The sequence below is a fragment of the Hordeum vulgare genome, chromosome 6H (genome assembly GCF_904849725.1).
Source record: "Hordeum vulgare subsp. vulgare chromosome 6H, MorexV3_pseudomolecules_assembly, whole genome shotgun sequence".
Classification (NCBI taxonomy): Eukaryota; Viridiplantae; Streptophyta; class Magnoliopsida; order Poales; family Poaceae; genus Hordeum; species Hordeum vulgare.
The window spans coordinates 382,981,808-383,000,869 of record NC_058523.1 but is presented as its reverse complement, the minus strand read 5'-3'; the positions used below and the strand labels follow the sequence as shown (position 1 = coordinate 383,000,869).

Sequence of the window (19,062 nt, the reverse complement as noted above, 5' to 3'; positions counted from 1 at the left end):
AGCAGGCGGCCTGCATGAGCGTCTATGGCGCGCGGGCACACTGGCAGGCGGCGACAGCGGTGGTCGGGCAGGGCGAGCGTCAACGACGGTGGTCGGTCGGGACGTACGGGCGGGCGGGGCGGTGGTCGGGCAGGGCGGTGGTCGGACGGGGAGGTGGTCGGGCGGGGCGGTCGGTCGGGCGGTCACCGGCATCCCAGGACGGTGCTGATTTCTACAGCTTGTTCTTCCCTGCTCCATACAGATAATCAGATGTATGTACAATCAGGGGTAGTTTGGTCTTTTCTTGTGCTTATAAATGTAAAAAAGAAAAAGAAAATCACTAAAAGAAGAAAAGTGATATGGTAATCAAGAAGCCAACGAGCAGAGTGGCAATTTTGTAAAGCCAACGTTGAAAGTGGCAATTTTACGAAGTTGAAAGTGGCAAATAACCAATTTTCTCATTATTAACCATGCTCTAAGCAAATGACTTGCCGCAAACAAATACAGTTTACAGTTAGCGTATTACTCTTCTGATGCCATTTCTCTTCGCCCGGAGTAGCATCGCGGCTCCAAATCTATCCTACAGCCGCCGCCGTGCCGTACCTCAGCGTCACCGCCAACGCCTCAGTCCCGCCCCGCCTCGCCCCCGACGCCCTCTCCCCACATCCGACACCCCGGCCTCTCACGCGCGTCGCTGCCATCGCCGTTCCCGTTCTTCCTCAAGGGGACACCGCGTCTCCACCCCGTCCACCGCCTTTGTCCATTGAGTTCGGAGGTACGAGGTCGTTTTTCATCCAGCGATTAGTTAAATCCAACTGACCTCCATAACTTCTGGCATGCAGGTGCATACCCGGCACACCATCTAGATCCGCCCGTCTCCATCTCGCCGTAGCTGTGGATAAAATGGAGAGCAGTCAGACCGAGAACCTTACAGACACTAAGCAAGATGACGATGCACGCCAAAGCAAACAGGAGGATGAGGTATTCCTGAAACGCCACTGCTAGCAATATCTTTTGCGAGGAACCTCTGATTAGTATTGAGATTTGGCGAGGTTGTTATTTAATTTACCAACAGAAATTATCCACGCCGGGAAACACAGTTTACTTTAGCTTTACATATATAAGTCTGCCCAGGCAGCTAGCACTGCAAGCACAATTGTTACGTTGCTCCTGGTAGGTTTCTAGTTTCTATAACTCGAAATGGTTTCTTCAAATTGGACTATTTAGTACAGCTCTGGCGATATGTTTCCTAGGGTTTCGTGACAGATCTTATTCAAAGATCCATAACTCATAGCGATTCTTTACAATTGGGTATCTTAGCTTTCTTACCTGTGTAAGTCACTGTATGCAGGAGGCTCGCATTGAAGAATACAAAAGACTTATGGATCAAAAGATCACCCTTCGCCGAAGCAATCAAAATCCTGAGAGACCAGGTACTCATCTTTTTCTCCCATCAATTGCCATTCCATAGACGTTGTGAGGAAAGTTATGCTTCATTTTTTTGTTTGTTTGAGAAAGCTCAAAGGCTTTGCATTTCGTTGTATTGAAACTTGAAAGGCAGGAACAAAGTTATTTACATGCCCAAGCAAGTTCTGTTCCATTTGAACACGTGAAATTCATTTGCTTAAAGTCATATTGATGTATAGCATGTGCACTGCACCATGCACAACTGCACAAAAAGAGGTCAAATGAAGCACTACAAACATTCTTTCTCCTTGTTCTTGTTAGCAGTTAAGTACTACAGTCGATGAACAGACATTATATCAAAGTGCATGAATGATTGTGTAGATGTTGCAGACAGTGTGAGTTTCTTGCTATTGTCGCCTTGCACTTCGATTGCTAGACTAGTGCCGTACCAAACTTCCCATTAAATTATATTTTGACCCCTATGTAGTAGTGTTCAAGACTATTATTGTAGACCAAGGTTCCTTTTGACATTGTGTTGGATTTCCAGAAGCATTTCTCTATCCCTGCCTCTTGATAAGGCAATTAGTTTAAAGTTTAAACTATCTTCTTTTAGAACCATGATAGCAAAAGCTTATCCTAGTTAGTATGTATTGAGACTCTATAACTAACTAGATTGCACAACAGAGCACATCACAACAAACCAACTGCAAGTTGTCCATGAAGCTCTGCTTAAGGGTAATTTCATGCGCATGAAGATGGTGGCTGGGGTGAGGTTGTTCAACACCGGTCACGCTTCGCTACACCCCCCTTTAAAAAGTTTACAGTTTTCAAGGCAAATCGACGATGGAGATTAGAGCTTACCCCTTTGTTAAAAAAGGGTATTTTGGTACATGTAAATCATTATATCTATGGAAAGTCCCCCATGCACATTCCTCTCCTAATCCATCGCTGATAATAATTATAACATGCCTTGTCCGCCATTGACGTCGTCCACGATGCCTGTCGTCTGTCGTCACGGACTCTGCCATGCACGCAGCTGCCGTCGTCCATGCCTTGCCGCGTGGCTGACGCGTTGCCCGTGTCTGGGGCGCATTGTGGACCATGGGATGCGTGTCTGCATCATCTTCCTTGCCACGTGAGGCATGATACAGATGCGCCGCGGACTTCCCTGGTGGCAGGCATCGAAGAGCCAGGTTACTCGCCGTTGTTGCCGTGGTGTCTGTAGGTAGGTTGCCGTTGGAGATGCAGCCTACCTACAGCCGTCCTCCATGACGCTCGTGAGATCGCCTATGTCTGGGACGCTCGCCTGGGATGATGAGGAGCATGCCCGGCCGCATTTATGTCTACGTTTTTTTTTTTTTGCATTCACTCGATCCTGGTGACCTAGTCCCAGACGACACACACGGATCTCGGTGGCAGCGGCATCGTCGCAATGGCCATTCTGGTGGCAGGATCACATAGATGCTCCATTGGGTGGTTGCTGTACATTACATAACCCAACCGTTTGAACAAGCCTATTTTGTTACTCTCTACTTTAAGATGTACCTTGAAGTTTCTGCTATTTTGGAGTTCTTGCCTTCCAGCCATGTTGATAAAGGAAGTTCTTCCCCCAATCTCACTGTTACAACTTGTATAATTTATGTGTATCTTCTATTAGCTTAGCTATTCTTATTTGATCACATGTTAATTTTGTTGTTTTATAGTTCTAATTTTCTCTACAACAAACATCTCAGTACGAGCTTCTGCTGTTTGTTTTATATGAGCTTCTGTCGCAGATGAGGCATCAGAGAATCTCTCAGCCGCTCCATTTTCATAGACATTTTTTCCCTTCTACTTAATTTCATTCCATTCTTGGTTCTTCAGATTAATATTTGTAATTTTGAGTAGACAAAATTTCTGATCTTGACAGGTCATGCACATGTTTCCATGGCATCATTATGATCTGACATTATTCACTAATTTCAGATGCAAACTACCTGAGGACTCTTGACTCAAGTATTAAACGAAATACAACAGTTATAAAGAAGCTCAAAATAATAAATGATGAACAAAAGGATGGATTAATGGATGAGTTGAAAAGTGTGAACTTGAGCAAATTTGTCAGTGAAGCAGTTTCTTATATTTGCGAGGCTAAACTTCGTTCCGCTGATATACAAGCTGCAGTTCAGGTAATTGATGATAGTAATGCGCATTTGCCTCAGTACATAAGCAAATATGCCTGTGTCATAGAGCCGTCCCTCTGCTTGAGCAAGATCTTTTGTTTATTGGACTTGTCTGTTTCAAGCCTCTAGGTTACATAATAGGATACGTTCTTGCTTTGGTGATATCCTTTTACACCATGTTGCTGCATATGTTCTCAGTTATTTCATTTGAACTTATTGGTCAATGTCGTGCTGTTGCATTGTGGAATGGGAGGAGCTCACCACACTGTAGCTTGATGGTTCTGGCGGCTCTCTTCTCTGTTGCTAGGAGCTCGACCTAAAGACCACAATGTCTTGTTCTTGTAAAAGCCTCCAGCTCCTCCACCATGGCCATGCGCCATTTTTAGTCCTCCTTTGCCTTCTTCTAGTCAGTCGGAATTGACACAGACTGAAGAGAAGCAACAAATGTTTTGTAGGCTGGAGATAATGCTTCATAGGAGACATAATTTCCAATATCACTGGCATCGAACCCTACCGTTCCTCTGGTATCCCTGCCACTGACTCATGTTCAGCCTGATCCCCATAAGAAGAGCTTGAAATCACATCAGTACTACCCTGTTGTTCCGCCTGTGGCTGATCTAGTTGCTCCCCATGATGTGCAAAGACCCCGCTTGCGTGAATACACCTTTAGCTGTGGCCGATCTAGTTGCTCCCCCAGATGTGCAACACCATCACCTCGCTTCCATGAATACACCTTGAGCTGCTCCTCTTGCTCCGCTGTCCACCTCAGCACACTACCGATCTAGGTGGGAGCACCTCTTGCCTGGCTCGGCACCCTATCAGTGACAACCGGTCCTTCGTTCGGCGTTGTTATCAATTGCTGAGACTGTTGCTCGCTTCGCTGTATGAATATCACCCTCAATTAGTTACTGCAACACTGAATCCGCACCACCACAACGACCGCCTCTCTCCCCCTCTTGACCTATCAAAGGAGACCGGGTATGGTCAAGACTGTCAAATAAGCCACTAAGATCACTTTTCTCACTATAAAATGGTTCAGATTCCCAGAAGATGACATCTATGCTCACAAAGGTCCTCCGCTCAGAAGGACTCCAACACTTGTTGCCCAGAAGAATACCTAGTGAAGATACATTTGACGACCCGTGGATCCAATTTGCCCACATATGGCCTGTGATCCCTGACAAAGCAGACACAACCGAATAACTTGTGAGGAACCATGAAATCATTCTTTCCCAGTAGTAGCTCACGAGGTGACTTCATACCCAATACTCTCGATGATGTGTGATTCATCTGGTACGTCACAATCATCACAACTTCACTCCAGAAGAACTTCGACACGTTCATAGTAAACATCAGTGATTGAGCAACCTCTAGAATATGTCAATTCTTCCTTTCTGCCACTCCATTCCGAGGAATAGTGTCCGGACATGAGGTTTGATGCAAAATCCTTTGCTCTGATAAAGAAAGTCCGAAACACTTTGTTCACATACTCAGTGCCACTATCAGTTCTTATCACTTGTACCTGAACATTGAAGTGATTTTTCACATAGGCGTAGAAATTCTTGAAGCATTGGAAAGTATCATCCTTGTGACACATCAAATAGACCCATGTCAATACGTGAGTGGCAGTCAATAAAGGTCACAAAATACTTTGCACCACTAACCGACACCACAGAAGCGGCGGCCGGCGGCGGCTCTATTCAGAGGCATGCACGACGGGATCCAAGGATGGCCGGCTCGATTGGAAGCAGACAAGTGTTGTAGTCGACTCGATCTAGAGTCCTTGAAGCTGGCGGATCGTGTGTCCTTCGATCTGAATCGATTCGTGGACGGGAGGCCGTGGACGAGCGGAAGAAGCAGCAACAGGCGATGCGACGTCCGGGAGAACGCGGCGCCACGGTTCTGCGGAGCAGGGTTGACCTGTGGTGCAGAAGGCACCGGAGAGCAGCACCGTCCAGAGAAGAAAGACCGCGGCTGCGTGGACGGAAGATTGGATCGAGAGCACGAGTTGCGAGTGCTAAAAAAACCCTAAGGCTCTAATACCATGTTAGGAAATATGCAACTTGTATTTCCAGGAGGCCATAGGCCAGTATATATACATGTACAGGTGTGTAATATGCAGAAAACCCCTTATACAATAGGGTAAATACGAAAGGTTACATGGCTACATATATCGTACCCTAGCAGTCCACACATCTGAGTGGATAAGCATGAATGGGGATATACTCCCAAGTCCCTTACTCACAAAAGACTTCCGAGTGCGAGTTTGGAATTTCAGCTTGTTCTTATCTACTCCATTCATTACATCAGGAAACAGCTTGTACATTTTATCAAAGGATACATTCCCCATTCTACAGTGGTGTTTCATCACCAAGGACTCTCTTTCTTCCACAATTGCCGCAGACTCGAAGCTGCCCATCTAACCATGCCCCTCACGGTGCGTGTACCACAGTCCCCATCCTCCTTCCAGTCGGTCTGTCCTGAATCAAGCACATTCCTCTGTCAAGTGTTATCCTACAGTCCACCTAGTCGATTAGAGCACTCATAGACAGTAGATTGACCAGAAAAGCCGGCACATGTAGGACTGAAGATAACTTAATAGCAGGTGTACATTGAACTGTCCCAATACCCTTATTAGGCTGCGATGTACCCTCAGCAGTACACACCGTGTTACTTTGAGAGGGAGTGAGCTGATCATATGACTCAAATTCCCCGAAGCCACCTGCAACATCTTAAGAAGCACCAGAGTCTAGAACCCCACTCCGGATCAGTTCTGTGAGCATCAATTGTGGCCTTCTCTGTGTCACCTTCGTTTGTACAGATAAAATGAGCCAAACTTGGTGGTTGGTGCTGCTTGGTATTCAGTGGTAGCAACAGTCCTTGTCGATCCTCTACCCGTTTCCTCCACTTCCTTGCTAGCCACAAGCCCATGACGGTCCTCTCCTCCTCGATGACCTCTACCTCACACGAACATCCTTCATCCGGACGCACCGAATCCTCCACCGCCAAGTCGTTGAACATATCCACGACCTCATCACCTGCCATCTTCCTCCCAGGCAGCCACACACAGTAGCTAGCCCCTCCATTCCTCCTCGAACAGCCGCATGCGGTAGCCCCTAAAAGTCGCATGCAGCAGCCTGAGCACCTGCTGCTATTGCAGCAGCAGCAACAAAACAACTTCAAGCGCCAGCTGTGTGCGCACCACAGCACCGGCACCTAGCAGCTGCACCTTCACCGCCAGTCTGGCCATCGCTGGTTTCCGCACTGCAGCCACCACCATCGCCGTCACCACCTTGGTGGCCTATGCGTGCCGCCCAAGCCGCGAGGCCTCAACCTCCTCCATGGCCGGCTGCGGCGGCAGCACACCCTCTGGATGAGCCCGTCAAGCTCAATGACGTGCGCGGCCTCCTTCCGCTGCTGCAGCACGCCCAGCTGCACAGCACCTTCCAACGCGACCTCCGCCTGGCGCACCTCCTCTGCTGTGTCAGCTGAGGCCAGCACCACCGCCACCTTGTTTCGGAATAGCCCCTCTGATCACTCTGCCTCCTCTGCTGCCCTGCCCTCTGATACCATGTGAACGGTAGAGGAGCTCACCCCACTGGAGCTCGATGGTTCTGGTGGCTCTCTTCTCTGTTGCCTGGAGCTCGACCTCAACTAGGTTAGCCACCACTCTGGTATGGGCCTGGGCCTCCTGGGCCAGCAGTACACGGGCCACACATTCAACGCATATGTTTTTAGTTCTTATTTTTTTTGGCTTATTGTCATCTTGCTGTCACATGGCTTTCACATCACTTTAGAATTTGAGGTTTATTTGCTGATGAACATGTCAACTTCCAATTACATCACTTCTATGTGGCTTTATGTAAATGTTACAACTCTTTTAGCAATGTAATGTAGGTTTGCTCACTGCTTCATCAAAGATACAAGGACTTCTCTCCTTGTCTTATACAAGGTCTACTGAAGGTCTTCTTGCCTGGTAAATCTGGAGATGATTTTGATACAGACAAAAACTCGAGAGCTATGAAGAAGAGAAGCACCCTGAAACTTCTGATTGAACTGTACTTTGTTGGAATTGTTGAAGATGCTAGTATCTTTGTAAACATTATAAAAGATCTTACATCACTGGAGCATTTGAAGGACCGGGAAGCAACTCAGACAAATCTGTCTCTTCTCTCTTCCTTTGTTCGTCAAGGGAGGTTATTTATAGGATTACGGTCTCATGGTCATGAATCTTATGATGAGGTAAGACATTGAAGTGCCAACATAATTTTATTAGGTATAAAATGGTCTCAGAAAAAATGACCATGACGTTTGACTTCAACTGTAATAAGTAGAGCTAGCTGCTCTTACTGAGTTCGGGGCACATCCTTTAGCCCCAAAGTTACATTTGTGTTTTGTTTTGAGTAAGTGCACATGATGTTTGCAGCCTTTAAAAATGATCAGTGAATGCTTAAATTGATGAGTATCCAACTACTGTCAAAGTCGGCTAGTACAGATTAGGCTTTTAAAAACCAGATGGCTGCCTTTAGTAAAAAATGTATGGGAACTTCAGGTACTTTAATTGATTCGTTGGTGCACAAGCCTAAACATTTGATGGACCTGCATGCATGAAATTATGAGTGTGATAAATGGGCCTGCTCTCACCATCCTATTCTGTTCTGTATACTGTTCTCAGGAGTTTACCAGTGCACAATTCCTGCACTTATATGCCACCTATTGTTCAGAAGACTGATGTGTTTCAGTGTCCATACCGAGCTAACCTACCAATAAAATGTTGATTGATGCAGTTCTTTAAGGACCTAAATGTTACTGCTGATCAAAAGAAATTCTTCAAGAAAGCCTTGAATTCTTATTATGATGCTGTATCTGAACTACTACAATCAGAAAATGCGGTAACTACACCCTTTTTGTTTACTGCTTTGTACTTTCCTATTTGTTATTCTTTGACTATCTTCTGATATCTTTATGCATATACACAACCATACACTATATCCAGTCTCTTCGTCTGATGGAGGCAGAGAATGCAAAAGTTTTAAGTGCCAAAGGTGAATTAAGTGATGAGAACACAGCTTCATATGAGAAACTCCGGAAGTCTTTTGATCAGTTACTACGTGGTGTATCCTCGTGAGTATCTATTCGAGAATGCTATTTTTAACCTCTCTGTGTTCACTTTTAGCAGCATAATTTGCAGTTTGTCTAGTTCTGTTATTCGTAGGTTGAACATTGTGGCATATGCCCTCTTTCGAAGGGATGTCTGGTTATAGAACACATCAGCACATGTCTGACCCTTGTAATTTACTAGCTGAATTTGTTGTTCCAGCAATGCTATGCCACCACCGGGTTCTTACGTCTCAAGCCTTATATCCTTGATAATGTAACAAAATAATATGGTTGTATTTACCGAGACTAGAATCGTCCATGCTTACTGCAACTAGGAACAACATTAGCTGTGTTGATAGGGCTGGCTTCCCTCATACCTGAGAAGTTTAGCGATATTTTCTTTTGATTCTCTAGTCTACTATTGGTTCTTTCTTTATGAAACCTTAAACAATATTTTCTTCCTAGTTCATATTTTCCTTCTAAGGAAAGACCTGAAAAGCCGAAAACAAGTACTAAACAAATGAGGATACATCTCGATTAATTTAAAGCTACTGCTATTTATGTTCAGCTTTGCAAAAGACCATAGATGTTCAGTTAGCTGTATCTTTAGATGTGCTAGAAATGAATAATTGTTACCGCTTTGCCTTCTAGTATGTCAATTTTTTCATTTGAATATGTATTTAATATGTATGTATGATTAATGAGGATCTGCAACCTTTTCCTTTGCAGGTTAGCTGAAGCTATTGACTTGCAGCCTCCGGTGATGCCAGATGATGGGAATACAACAAGGGTTACTACGGGAACTGATGTCACCCCCTCTCCGGGGAAAGAACCATCCGTATTGGAACCTATTTGGGATGATGACGATACCAAGACGTTTTATGAATCTTTACCTGATCTAAGGTTCCTCTTCATTTTATCGCCAATTCTCTAGCTTGCCGTGGAACTACATCAACCATGTTATTACTAGATTATTCTTCTGAAACTACATAGTCTACTTTCTGAGCAGAGCATTTGTACCTGCTGTCTTATTGGGAGAGGCTGAACAGAAGTTGAATGAGCAACTTGCTAAGGGCCGTGAACAATCTAGTGTAAGATTCTGATACCTTGAAAGCAGTTCACTTGGCACTGTCTGAGAAGATTTTATAATACCTTTCTTTTATACCTGTCTGAGAAGATTTTTTTTGAAGTGGTGTAAACATAATTTCTATTTCTTTCGGTTAGCATTTTTCTTTTGGGTTCAGCAGTAAGTCATTGTATGCATCTTGGTTTTGAAGGAGTCTAGTGCGGAACAAGAGACTGAAGTACATGATAATGCCCAGACTTCTTCTGCCACTGAAGATCAACTTGAGGGAAAGGCAGATGATGGAGTGAAAGATAGTGAAGAAAAAGAAAAGGACAAGGGAAAAGAAGCAGACAAATCTAAGGAGAAGGATTTGGACAGGAAAACTGAAAAAGATAAAGAAAAAGTAAGAGCCTTGGATGGTGGAAGTTTGGATAACCTGCTACAGAGGTTGCCAGGATGTGTGAGCCGTGATCTTATTGATCAATTGACGGTATTTACTCCTGCTGTATTGTCTGTCCTTTCCGCAGAGGCTCATTATCATTCTCAAGCTACTTTGGTTTCTCCAGGTTGAGTTTTGCTACCTGAATTCTAAAGCAAGCCGGAAGAAACTTGTGCGGGCCATATTCAGTGTTCCAAGGACTTCTCTGGAGCTTTTACCTTACTATTCTCGAATGGTTGCCACATTGTCATCATGTATGAAAGATGTCCCTACTATGCTTCTCCCCATGCTTGAAGAGGAGTTCAACTTCTTAATAAATAAAAAGGTATGATCATAGTAACTCTTTTTATTTGCTTTTTTCTTCTTCTCATCACTAAGTTCTTGTTTCCTACTGATTTGTCTTTCTATCCTTGACATATTCACGATTTGTTGGTAAGTCTAGAATCTAAGCTAAGATACTAACATCAATATAAACAGTAACTCATGGATCAAACATCTCCAGGACCTCCCCCACATCCTTGAAATTAGGAGAATCTTGGAGTTTAAATCCAGGGGGATAGCATATCTACATAGACTAATGTACTGTGACTAACTATTCTTCTCTGTTCTGTTTTCAGGATCAAATCAATATTGAAACAAAAATAAAAAACATAAGATTTATTGGGGAATTGTGCAAATTCAAAATTGCACCCGCGGCTCTTGTTTTTAGTTGTTTGAAGGTATTGTCTTATAATGGAGTAGTAATATTTAGGCTTTTTGCACTTCCATCTGTTGCTTAGAGAAAGCTTGTTGTTTAATGTTGCAGGCATGCCTAGATGATTTCAGTCATCATAATATTGATGTGGCCTGCAACCTTCTTGAGACTTGCGGACGTTTTCTATATCGTTCACCTGAAACTACAATCCGCATGGCTAACATGCTGGAGATACTGATGCGATTGAAAAATGTAAAGAATCTGGATCCGCGCCACAGTACACTTGTTGAAAATGCCTACTACCTTTGTAAACCGCCTGAAAGATCTGCGAGAGTTTCAAAAGTTCGTCCACCTTTGTATCAAGTAAGATTCCACTTCTTCTCTGAGCATTTCTGTTTCTCTGACCCTTTAAACTCACTTTTCTATGGAATGCAATAATGAACAATGCTTTTTTCTTCTTCCTGTGTAGTACATAAGGAAGTTGCTTTTCTCAGATCTTGACAAATCAAGTGTTGAGCATGTTCTTCGCCAGTTACGAAAGCTACCTTGGGTAGAGTGCCAACAATACCTTGTAAAGTGCTTTCTAAAGGTTCATAAGGGAAAGTACAGCCAAGTTCACCTGATTGCTCTTCTCACTGCTGGGCTTAGCCGTTATCATGATGACTTTGCTGTTGCAGTGGTAGATGAGGTCAGTTTCTATAATTGATGCCTTAAATGATGTTTTTGATCCCAAGAGAAAAATCTGGCTGATGTAATTTACATTTATTGCACAAGGATATATGTGACAAACTCATACATGTCAATGGCAGGCAACGTTATCTATTGAGCTATGAGAATGGCTGTATTTAGTTTATTTTGGAGAAGGTGCAATCAGCTAGCATCCAATTGAGTTAATTTATTTATCTAATTTGATTTAGGTTTTAGAAGAGATAAGGGTTGGGTTGGAATTGAATGACTATGCGATGCAACAAAGACGACTTGCACACATGCGATTTCTTGGAGAACTCTACAGCTACAAGCATATTGACTCCTCAGTTGTATTCGAGACATTATACCTTATCATTATGTTTGGTCATGGGACTTATGAAGTAAGCACTTACATCCTTTAGTAAGATTGGAACTTTTGCTAGCCTTATTTCATTTTCCGGTGCTATTCCTTATCACCATTGAAATGTGGTTCAGATGCTGGCATGTAAAGACTTGTGTGATTCTCGTAATGATTTTAGATGTTAATAGAAGTGTTACTAGTTAGATTTATTGGGTTTGGCGATAAGTCGGCATATCCTCTGCAGTCACCCTTCATGCAATCGCTTTAAGTTTGGGCACCAAAATCAGCCCAAAATGTCCCCCAAAGGTTTCTAAATGCACTTCTCAAATTAGTTTATCTATATGTGTAAAATTTGAAGTTCAAATCGATTCTTTTTTAAGGGTACAAAAAATGAGAAAAACTATTCACAGCAAACTTGTCTTTGTTTCCTGACTAAGAGCCTAAGAAGTTTATATCTGAAGTTGTATTTTAGTAGTGCTAGAATACTAAAAGGGGCTTCAGTTTTAGTAAATTTCATGTTGATTTAGTGCTCAAATCAAAGTGCAAAAGGTGATTGCATGTTATGTACGGCACACTCTAAAATTGTCTACTATAAAGAACTCTTAAATTATTTCTTATGCGGGATACCTATTTGCACCCTAGAAATTTGATAACATTAACCTTAATTTCCTCTTTTATTATAGTACTTATTGCAAGCGTATGTCTGAGAATGATCAACCCCTGTTAATTTCTTTCTTGCACAGCAAGATGTGTTGGATCCACCAGAAGATTGCTTCAGGATCAGGTTGATTATAACACTTCTGCAGACTTGTGGCCACTATTTCACTAGAGGCTCGTCCAAAAGAAAGCTTGACAAGTTCTTGCTACATTTTCAAAGATACATTATTATGAAAGGCCCCTTACCACTTGACATAGAGTTTGACATTCAGGTTAGTTTCTTTCTCATGTATAACTTCACAACATGCATAAATAGTTCTGTTAGTTCCTTTCTAGTGTGAACAGTTTGCCAACATGCATAAATACTCTTGAGTTCACTCCAGTATAAATGCCAATGTTCAGGAAATCGTTAATTGGTACCTGCACATGCGAGTAGGGGATCAATAGGCGAATCGGCTGATAAATTGGTTAACTGGTCGGTTAAAATTAATCGAACGAGATTTTCAACAGTGATAATTGCTGAGCTATAAAGTAAATAAATAACTATTCCCTCTACTGTTAAATTTATTTTTGCAAAAAAAGGATACAGTTAAGTTTATGTTGTTGGTAGACAAGAATATTTTTCTTGTGAGTTTTGTTTTGTTTCGATACCCCCTTCCCTCCCCTCTTAAAAGTTCGAAAATGGTAAAATCTGATATCAGATTTTAGACATGGCAAATCGAACGGTTTTCACGGCAATTTATGTTGATGCGAGTATGGCAAATTTAGTTTGCAAGCACATCAATTCCCTGGCAAAATAAAATAAAATGAACTGAGATGGATTTGCCATGCTCGCCAACTAAACATGCCATCCTCGACGAACATAATTTGGCATGAAAAACGTTCGCCATGTCTAAAAATCTGACGTTCTCTGTATTTGGGTCCTAAAAGTTTGCATGAATCTTGAAGTTCAAAAGGCTATCGCCATATTAGCCTGCAGATTAAATGTATTGAATAGGTTGATTTGGATAGAAAAGACTACATTATCCTTTTTGATTGAAGCGATACCGTCAACTTTTCTAGGGGGGGGGGGGGGGGGGGGTACCGAAACAAAGTTTCTATCTTGTAGATTCTACATTTTGATAGTGAGAACGAAAGATTCGATCCTTTGAGTAAAAAAAAACTCTACTGTAGCAATTGTAGTATTCAGATTTATAATAGTTAACCAAGGAATGTTTTTGATGTGCATCTGAAGGTCAGTGGACCTGTTGATAGTTGAATATGTTTTGATGGGCATCTGAAGATCCATGCACTTACCAATAGGAGAATATTCAGGACTTGCAATTTTTACAATCACAATGTTGCATGCTTATAAATATCATTGTGCTTCTGAAGATCAGTGGACTTGTTTTTTTTCTTTCGAGAAAACGCAAAAAGCCTTTGCATTTCATTGTATTGAAAAGAGGGGGGGGGGGTACATCCTCCTAAAAGGCTAGTTCAGCAGCATTCTAGGATGATCAGTGGACGGCCCAGGATGTTGGCAGGGTTACCCTTCGGCCCCGGCTCTTGCCCAGCATCGGGATTCATCCTTTATCTTGGCAACGAGCTCATCAAGCGATGGGGTTACATGGTCAAAAACACACGCGTTTCTATGCTTCCAGATCATCCAAGGCACCAAGAGTGCTACCGAGATCAGCGCCTTGCGAAGCGGGTGTGGCGTGGCGTCCCTCGCCCGAAGCCACCAGTCCTGGAGCGAGGCGTCATGATCTGGCGCCGGTGCCGGCAGGCGCAGCCAGGAGAGGGTCTCGTGCCAGGTCTGCCTCGCGAATGGGCATGTGAGCAGCAGGTGCCGGATCGTTTCCTGCTCTTGGTCGCATAGGAGGCACCGAGGGTGGTGATGAAGGCCATGGCGAGCGAGCCGCTCTGCGGTCGTCCTGGTTAGCGAGCCAATGAAAGAACTTCACTTTCGGCGGCGCCCAGCCCTTCCATATCAGCTTCCACGAGCGGCATGTTGTAGATCCGTGGAAGGTGGCCCGGTAGCATGACCGCGCCGAGTAGACGCCATTGGCCGTCCAGTTCCAGACCGAGCTACAGAGTGATGTGCGACACAAGCTGCCATATCCGCAGGTACTGCCCAATCTCTTGTAGCCCAAGGTTTCCGTGGATGTCCCGCGCCCAAGCGTTGCCGCCGATGCTCTCCGCCACCGTCCGCGATTTCCTCCGGTTTTTGGGGATGCATAGGTACAAGGGCGCGTGCTCACGGATGGACTGACCGTGGAGCCAGCGGTCTTCCCAAAAAAGGGCTGTCGATCCGTCCCCGATCAACATGGTTGTGGAGGCGTGGAAGAGGCCATGCTCCTCGGGGGTGAACTGCAGGTCAAGGCCTTGCCAGGCCCGGTCAGTGTCCGTCCTCGAGAGCCATAGCCATCTGAGCCTAAGGGCGAGCCCAGTGCGCTCAAGGTCGCGGACACCAAGTCTGCCATATTCGATCGTCCGGCAGACCCTGCGCCAATTCATGTGGCAGTGCCCTCCATGGGCGGCCTCGCGGCCAGCCCAAAGGAAACCTCGCTGGATCTTCTCGAGCTGCTTCAGGGTTTTCTTCGGGGGCGCGAGGGCGAGCAGCCGGTGAATGGGGATCGCACTGAGCACCGACTTGACAAGCGCCAGCCGCCCAGCCTTGTTCATAAGCCAAGCTTTTCATGACGGTAGGCGTCCAGCCACCGTTTCAACAAGCGGCTGCATCTGGGCCGCGGGTGGTGAGCGGAATGCCAAGGTATGTGATAGGCAGTTCCGCCGCCGGGCATCCGAGAATCTCCAGCAAAACGGCACTCGACTCGTCTCCGTGCAGTGCCGTTGCGGAGCTCTTGTCGTAGTTCACCTGGAGTCCGGAAGCCGCACCAAAGACACCCAAAATGCTCTTCACGGCGAGGACTTCATCGGTCGTGGCGTGGCAGAACGGCATCACTTCGTCGGCGTAAAGGGATATAGTCGGAATATCGCGGCGCGGATGAAGGCGCCGAAGGATGCTGGTCTGGAGGGCCCGTTGCATGAGGCGGCCGAGCGTGTCGACAGCCAAGACAAATAGCTGCGGGGATGTCGAGTCACCTTGGCGCAGCCCGCGGCGGTGCCATATCGGGGGGCCGGGCACTCCATTGAGCATGACGCAGGTGCTGGCCGACGATAGGAGGATGGCCAGCCATTCCCGGAATCTTTCCCCGAACCCATATTGGTGCAGGACCTCAAAGTGGAAGGGCCAAGATATGGAGTCGAAGGCCCGAGTGAGGTCGAGCTTGAGCATGATTCTCGGCGCGCCCAGGTGGTGAAGCAGCTTGAGGGATTGCCGGACAAGGACGAGGTTGTCGTGGAGCGTGCGTCCGGCAATGAAGGCGTTCTGGTTGCGGCTCACCAAGCTGTCGAGCTTCGGGGCGATGCACAATGACAGAACCTTCGCGAAGAGCTTAGCCACGATGTGGATCAGGCATATCGGCCGGTAGTCGCCGAGCTTGTGGGCGCCGGCACGCTTCGGCAGAAGGGTTAGCAGCGCTTGGTTGAGCTTGCTGAAACCACGCCCGCGCAGCGCGTAGAGCAGCTCGAAGGCGTCGATGATGTCCTGCCAGATGAAGCTCCAGCAGGCGCGCAGGAATTCAGTGGTGAAGCCGTCTGGCCCTGGTGCCTTGTGCTCGGGCATGCGCCTGACCGCCTCCCAAACCTCCTCTGGGCTGAAAGGCGCCTCCAGGCTGGCCAGGTCGCCAGGCGTGAGGAGCTGCTCGAGGTCCAGCGTGTGAGCTCGGTCGGGGGCTGTGCCCAGCAGCCCGTCAAAGTGCGCGAATGCCGCCTAGGCCATCTCCTCATGCTTGCAGAGCACCTGCCCATCCACGAGGAGGCTGTGCATTGATAGTCGAATATAGCTTACAACTTTATACCTAATAGACGATGCAACCCTTTTGTTTCTGAGAATCGGGAACCATGTGGTCTCACTCCTATGTGACTTTGCTTTTTCTGATGGTGGAGCTAATCCAAAAAGAACAAGGAATAGGAGGAACTAAATTAGTAACACCCATATTACTGAAACCTTATTTTACCAACCCTGCTTATTTTTTCATTGAAAAACAGCGGCAATACGGATTTTACTGATCTGAAACCTGACTTTCTACCCAGGCCAGCACATAACCAAAATACCTCCCAAGTCCCATGAGGTGGATCATGGATTAAAATATCTGATAGAACAAAACACAGCAGCACTGAGCTAGCGACAGCACGGGGCCCACTGCTTGTGTTTGAGCTTGGCTGACAGCCAGCTCCACCTTGTTGAAAATTAGAAGAGTGCACACATATATCAAAAGACGTCCACAATCGACGTGTGATGTTCTTCACAAACATTAGAATATTGCATGCTATATTTGACATTCCTTTTGCAACCAGGCATCAAAGACCCGAACCATTCAAAACATTCATACCAGGGCACTAGGCCGTTTTTTTGCCCTTAGAGAATGTCCAAGAACACTAAATTTTTTTTTGGCTTCTGGATGCTATTAATCTTTTAAAAATACAATGAGTAAAAGAAAATAAACAAAGATAAATGTATGGTGTCGAGCCCTGACTTTTGTAGCAGCAGCCAGGCACATGTTCCAAAGTAAACGTAATGCAAATGAAACAGGGCAATACCTTAGATGAACCTATTATTTTTGTTATAAGGCAGTAAATGCTGTTTTATTGTTGTTGTTTTTGTACTAGGAGTTAAAAGACAAGTCAACATGATAGTTTTAATGTAGAATCAAATATATTCCATAGCTCTATTTGCACATTCCTTCAGTGAGCTCATCCATATGTTCTTTCAGGATTTGTTTGCTGAGCTACGACCAAACATGACCAGATATTCATCAATAGATGAACTTAACTCTGCATTAGCTGAACTCGAAGAACACGAGCGTGCGGCTTCAGTAGAGAAACCTGAGAGTGAAAGGCACTCGGACAATGAATCTCAGAAAAGGCAGCCACATGATGATGGCAGGGGTTCAGCAAATGGAGCTGAAAGAAATGGTAAGGATCATGGAGAAGGCGCAGATAGTGAGAGCTATTCAGATAGTGGCAGCATTGGTGGTCATGAAGATGAAGAAGATCTTCTGTCTGAGAAATCAAATGATGCATCGGAGAACGAAGGTGATGATGAGGACGATGGGATGCCTGTTGGTTCTGATGAAGATGAGGGTGTTGAGGTTAGACAAAAGGTTGTGCAGGTTGATCCCAAGGAGCAAGAAGACTTTGACCGAGAGCTGAAAGCCCTTCTACAGGAGAGTTTGGAGTCACGTAAATCGGAGGTGCGTTCCAGGTCCAGTTTGAACATGAAGGTACCAATGAATGTCCTTGAAGGTTCAAAGGATGCAAGGGCTGTGGAGTCTGAGAGTGGAGAAGAAACTATGGATGAAGAGGGTGGTAATGCTGGCGGTGGCAGCAAGGTGCGCGTTAAGGTGCTAATGAAGAAAGGGCACAAGCAACAGACGAAGCAGATGTTCGTCCCTGGCGACTGCTCTCTTGTACAGAGCACAAAGCAGCAAGAAGCTGCTGAGCTTGAGGAGAAGCAGAACATTAAGCGAAGGATCCTTGAATACAACGAGAGGGAGGAAGAAGAAATGAATGGCGGATCGTCACAAATGGGGAACTGGGGTCAAGGAGGGAGCAACACTGGCAGCAGTATTAGATCAGGTGGGCGGGGCAATTGGGATGGCTGGATCAGGGGAGGCGCTCGGCGTCACCATGCTGCTGGTGGTTTCTACCAAGGATATGGCAGGAGAAGATGAATGCCATAGTTGTCCCTGAGGTTTTTGACAGGGCAATGGTGTCAAACTCCTAACGGAGAAGAGGATGCCTTGAATTAGTTTGACAGGACGTAAACAGGATGATAGAAAAGGCTTTTCACCTCTGAATACAAGTGGTGGGTCGACTATAGAGCCGGGCCCCACTTGACAATAAAACGACAATACCGCTGACGAAGGAGAAGAATGTCTGAAAGGGCGTTCTTCTGCTGAAGTTGTTCAGTTGGGCTGGTTTGTTAATGTGTACATAAAGATTTTCTTTTGTACTGGAGGGACACCTTGCTTCAGCTGTAAACTTGGAGCGTGCATATCTACCTGAATGTAGATGTGGTGTTGCTATTTGCAAATCTTCCACGTGCCAGAATTGTTGCTTGGATGCCATGCCAGTGTGTTTGTATAAACCATAGACGAGAATAAACACCGATCATGCTCATTCTTCTGCCTTAGTGTGCAACATTGCTGACATCCTTCTGAAACGTGGAACACAAGTCAAATCATTTCTATTGTATTATTACACCAAATTCTGGAAGTTGGTAAAAATCTGCCAGACTTGCAGCCTGCTCAGTGGCTCGCAGGTTCGCGGCGCGAAACCTCAAAGGTTCCCCGCAGCCGTGTAGCTGCAATATATGTGGTCGAATCCAAGTCAGAAACTTTTTTTTTGTTTGAGGGAAATCCAAGTCAGAAACTGGGAGCGATCAAATCAACAAACTAGTTCCCC

At 45.3% G+C, this 19,062-nt stretch overlaps 1 protein-coding gene across 1 annotated transcript; it reads left to right on the top strand.

Annotated features, from left to right (window-relative positions):
• The first annotated feature begins 507 nt into the window (after positions 1-507).
• Positions 508-18,777, top strand: LOC123404355 (regulator of nonsense transcripts UPF2). The gene is made up of 17 exons (XM_045098274.1): positions 508-754; positions 822-960; positions 1,331-1,412; positions 3,352-3,554; positions 7,446-7,790; positions 8,336-8,440; positions 8,545-8,672; positions 9,378-9,551; positions 9,658-9,739; positions 9,926-10,204; positions 10,281-10,478; positions 10,771-10,872; positions 10,959-11,210; positions 11,317-11,535; positions 11,765-11,935; positions 12,639-12,824; positions 17,370-18,777. Exons 2-17 carry the CDS (start codon positions 883-885, stop codon positions 18,327-18,329), a joined length of 3,564 nt encoding a protein of 1,187 aa, XP_044954209.1. The 5' UTR covers positions 508-754; positions 822-882; the 3' UTR covers positions 18,330-18,777.
• Positions 18,778-19,062: the final 285 nt, after the last annotated feature.

Excerpts from the sequence above, each read along its gene's own strand:
- LOC123404355 (XM_045098274.1), top strand. The coding sequence starts at position 883 with ATGGAGAGCAGTCAGACCGAGAACCTTACAGACACTAAGCAAGATGAC. Across the intron at positions 1,413-3,351 it reads TCAAAATCCTGAGAGACCAG|ATGCAAACTACCTGAGGACT; the intron begins GTACTCATCTTT and ends CACTAATTTCAG. Across the intron at positions 8,673-9,377 it reads TTACTACGTGGTGTATCCTC|GTTAGCTGAAGCTATTGACT; the intron begins GTGAGTATCTAT and ends TTTCCTTTGCAG.